General features: G+C 49.8%; 1 protein-coding gene across 1 annotated transcript; it reads left to right on the top strand.

Moving 5' to 3' along the window:
* The first annotated feature begins 969 nt into the window (after positions 1-969).
* On the top strand, positions 970-3,558 carry LOC144930429 (protein NYNRIN-like). The gene has a single exon (XM_078852269.1). It carries the CDS (start codon positions 970-972, stop codon positions 3,556-3,558), a length of 2,589 nt encoding a protein of 862 aa, XP_078708395.1.
* Positions 3,559-4,153: the final 595 nt, after the last annotated feature.

Below are 4,153 nucleotides of genomic sequence, written 5' to 3'. Positions count from 1 at the left end.
TCTTGGACAGTGCAGTTGGATGCAAACCACCCGGAGTTTCCAGTTGTGGTGGGAGGAAAAATTTATTCAATGTTAATTGACACCGGGGCAGATAGAAGTACTCTACAGGACCCCACCCTTCCTACCACTTCTGCAACCGTAAAAGCTATAGGCATTGGTGGCACCGTGTGCGCCCTTCCTCTAACTGTGGAGCAAACGGTCCAGCTTGGCCCGTTATCAGAGGATCATAGCTTTTTAATTGCAACTTCCTGTCCTGCAAATTTATTAGGTAGAGATCTGTTATGTAAACTATGAGCAACTATAACTTGCAGCCCGGAGGGGCTATATCTCTCAGTCCCTACTTCGGTCCCTGAAGCTACGGTAATGGCATTGTTAGCCACTACACCCACCGCCCCCTTTGTCCCTGCTGAGTTATCTGATATTCCTGAAGCATTGTGGGCCTCGGCGTCCACTGAAACTGGACTTTTAAAGTCAGCAGAACCGGTGTATATCAATTACCGTACAGATATCCATCTGCCCCGAAAAATGCAATATCCATTGCCTAAAGAGGCCATAGAGGGCATTCGGCCAGTCCTACAACAGCTTTTAACTCAAGGAATCATTAAGGAGGCTACCAGCCCTTGCAATACACCTATTCTTCCTGTTAAGAAACCCAAGCCTGGCCCCGATGGCAAACCGGTTTACCGTTTCGTGCATGAATTAATGCTATTGTGATCCCGAGAGCTCCGGTTGTTCCCAATCCAGCAACTATTTTAACTGCTATTCCCCCAGGGGCTACTTTATTTTACTGTGATTGATCTGTCTTCAGCATTTTTCAGCATCCCTGTGCACCCAGACTCACAGTTCCTATTTGCCTTTACCTTTGACGGATGTCAATACGTATGGACCCGCCTCCCTCAGGGCTACAGGGAGAGCCCTACCATCTTCAGCCAGTATTTAAAGCGAGATCTGGACTCTATTTCGTTGACTATGGGTTCTACTTTGATTCAATACGTTGATGATCTGTTATTGTGCTCTACAGCCAAGGCTGCCTGTGTACAGGACACTCAAATCCTTCTTTTTGCATTGGCCGAAAAAGGTCACAAGGTGGCACTCTCCAAGCTACAGTTTGCCCAACCCGAGGTGGAATATTTGGGGCATCGTATTTCATATGCTTCTACTGCACTTACTCAGGACAGGATTGAAAGTGTTCTGAGTATGCCAAGGCCTACCACTAAAAAGCAACTCCGCCAGTTACTGGGAGCAAGTGGCTATTGTAGAGCCTGGATTCCGGCTTATGCGGAGTTAGTGCACCCCCTCACCGATTTGCTGCTGGATTCCGTTCCCAAACCCTTACCATGGACGACTCTACACAACAACGCCCTTACCGCCCTCAAACAAGCATTAACTTCTGCACCAGCCCTGGGCAGACCGGATTACGCAAAGCCTTTCACCTTATTTTGCCATGAACAATCTGGCACGGCGTCTGGTGTGCTAACTCAGCCCTTTGGGCCTGGCCAGCGACCGGTGGCTTATTTTTCGGTCCTTCTTGACCCAGTGGCTCAGGGTCTTCCGCCCTGTCTCCGCGCTGTTGCGGCTGCCGCTGTGTTGGTTGAGAAAGCTTCGGGGCTTATCTTGGGCCACCCTCTTCTAGTTCAAGTGCCTCATGCCGTTGCAGCACTTCTTAATCGTGGATCCACGCAGCACCTCACAGCAGCCAGACTGACCAGGTACGAATTGGCCTTGCTCGCCAATCAGGCTGTTACCCTACGCCGCTGCGAAGTCCTGAATCCTGCAACCCTTTTGCCTCTGCCTGAGGATGGGGAACCTCATAATTGCCTCCACGTGGTGGATTTGATCTCCACGCCTCGTCCTGACCTCTCTGATATTCCATTGCAGAATCCTAACCTCCAATTATTTTGTGATGGTTCCGCCTGTCGGGACGAGTTTGGGGCCTTACGAGTTGGCTATGCAATTGTTACCCTGATGGCAATGCTTGAAGCGCATGCCTTACCTACACAAAAGTCAGCGCAAGCAGCAGAACTCGTGGCGCTTGTTAGGGCCTGTCAATTAGCTGAAAACAAAACTGTGGCCATCTATACTGACTCCAAATATGCCTTTTCGGTATGCCACTCTACTGGACAACTTTGGAAGCATCGTGGGTTCCTTACCTCCAGTGGCTCTCAGATCTCCCATGTTGCCTTGATTTCTGCCTTGTTAGAGGCTATTCAACTTCCTGCAGCTGTTTCGGTTACACACTGTAAGGGCCACTCCCGCGCCTCGGACGAGGTTTCCAAGGGAAATGCTGCAGCCGATTCGGCGGCCCGTCATGCTGCCCTCTGTGGGGCTCCAGCCCCTTTTCCTTTTTTGGCACCCCTGCTACTGCAACCAGTGACGCCAGCCGTTTTGCTCTCTGCCCAGCAGACGACGCCCCCGGCCGAAGTTAGCCGTTGGAAATCCATTGGATGCCACCTAAATGAGGACAACCTCTACGTCAGCCCGGACGGTCGTCCGGTTCTCCCAAGACAACTCCTCCCTCAGGTTTCCCAGGCACTCCACCTGGCCTCGCACCTGGGAAAGGGGGGATTAGTGGCTCAAATGGAGAAGTTGTTTTTTGCTCCGGGGGTCCATGCAGCTGCGAAGACCGTCACTGCACAGTGTGAATTGTGTCAACGGTACAATCACCAAGAAGTAGTCAAACCACAAGCTATGGGACATTGCAAACTGCCTGAGTACCCATTTGCTGTGGTCCAGATGGACTTCATGGACTTACCACCAGTGACAGGACTAAAACACTTGCTTGTCCTGGTTGATCTTTTTTCAGGGTGGGTTGAGGCTTTCCCCACTCGAAGGGCAGATGCAGTATCCGTAGCGAAGTGTCTCCTCAAGGAGATAGTGCCCCGCTTCGGGATAATGACTCGTTTGGAAAGTGACCAAGGCCCCCATTTCACTTCCCAAATTATTCAACACTTAGCAAAGGCCCTTGGCATAAAACAAGCCTTGCATACCCCCTATCATCCACAAAGTTCAGGAAAAGTAGAAAGGGTGAATGGGCTGATAAAAACCCAATTGGCAAAGCTATGCGAGCAGACTGGATTAAAGTGGCCTGAAGTGTTACCCATAGTGTTAACCAATCTTCGTAATACACCCCATAGGAAGCATTCGTTGACACCGTTCGAAATTCTATTTGGCCGACCCTTGCCGATTCCTCTAACCAGTGTAGACGGGTTTGCCCCAGCAAAAACTTCATTAATGGCTGGGCAAGATAAGTTGGCGGGTTATTGTCGCATGTTGCAAGATGCCTTGAGTGATGCATGGGCCAGAGTAAAAGATGCCCAACCTTTACCGCTTGATACTTGTGCGCACTCTCTTTTTCCAGGAGACTTTGTCTGTGTTAAAATCCATCGAAGGAAGCATTGCCTGGAACCAAGGTGGTCGGCCCCGGCCCAAGTCCTTCTGACTACTCCAACTGCAGTGAAGGTCGAGGGCATCGATAGATGGGTGCACTGCAGCCACTGTAAAAAGGTTCCTGCTCCAACATCCCCAACGACTCCCATCACAACCGCCGCTTCTACATGAACTGGGTACCGGTCAATCAGCGGAATCAGAAGCAGTTACAGAACTCTGGAGTATTAGTATACTGTTACAAATATTGTATTAATATTATTTTTTTTAGAGTTGTTAGTAGCTGGTAGTGTTTATAATGTATGTATGGCTATGGGCGTTAACCTGGACCTCTGCCCTGGGGGGTTGGGATAAAAATACGTTTCTACAATTAGCCCAAAATTTAACCAACGCATGGAATGTTAGTGACTGTTGGGTGTGTTCCCACTTCTCTTCCCATTCACTGCAAGGGTTACCCATTTTGCCCGTTCCAGCGCTCCTCAATTCTTGGCAAAATGGTTTGGCGTGGTACGGCCAAAAGGGAAAAAGGGGAAGGGGACCCATAGATTTTAGGACCTGGATCCCGAACCATCGCCCAGACTTGCTCGTTAAGGCCCCCTTGTGCGTAGAAAAAAGGTCGCTACGCACCCGAGGCAAAACTACTCTGGGAAAATACCCGAAAACCCACTGTGAGAAAATTCTAATTTTGGGAAACAATGCAAGTACTACTCTTTTGCTGTATCCCAATGGTACTGAGGTAGCCAACTATGCCCGTGCTGGAGGCTATGTG

The sequence above is a fragment of the Lepidochelys kempii genome, chromosome 1 (assembly GCF_965140285.1).
Source record: "Lepidochelys kempii isolate rLepKem1 chromosome 1, rLepKem1.hap1, whole genome shotgun sequence".
Classification (NCBI taxonomy): domain Eukaryota; kingdom Metazoa; phylum Chordata; order Testudines; family Cheloniidae; genus Lepidochelys; species Lepidochelys kempii.
This window is presented reverse-complemented; position numbering and strand designations above follow the sequence as displayed.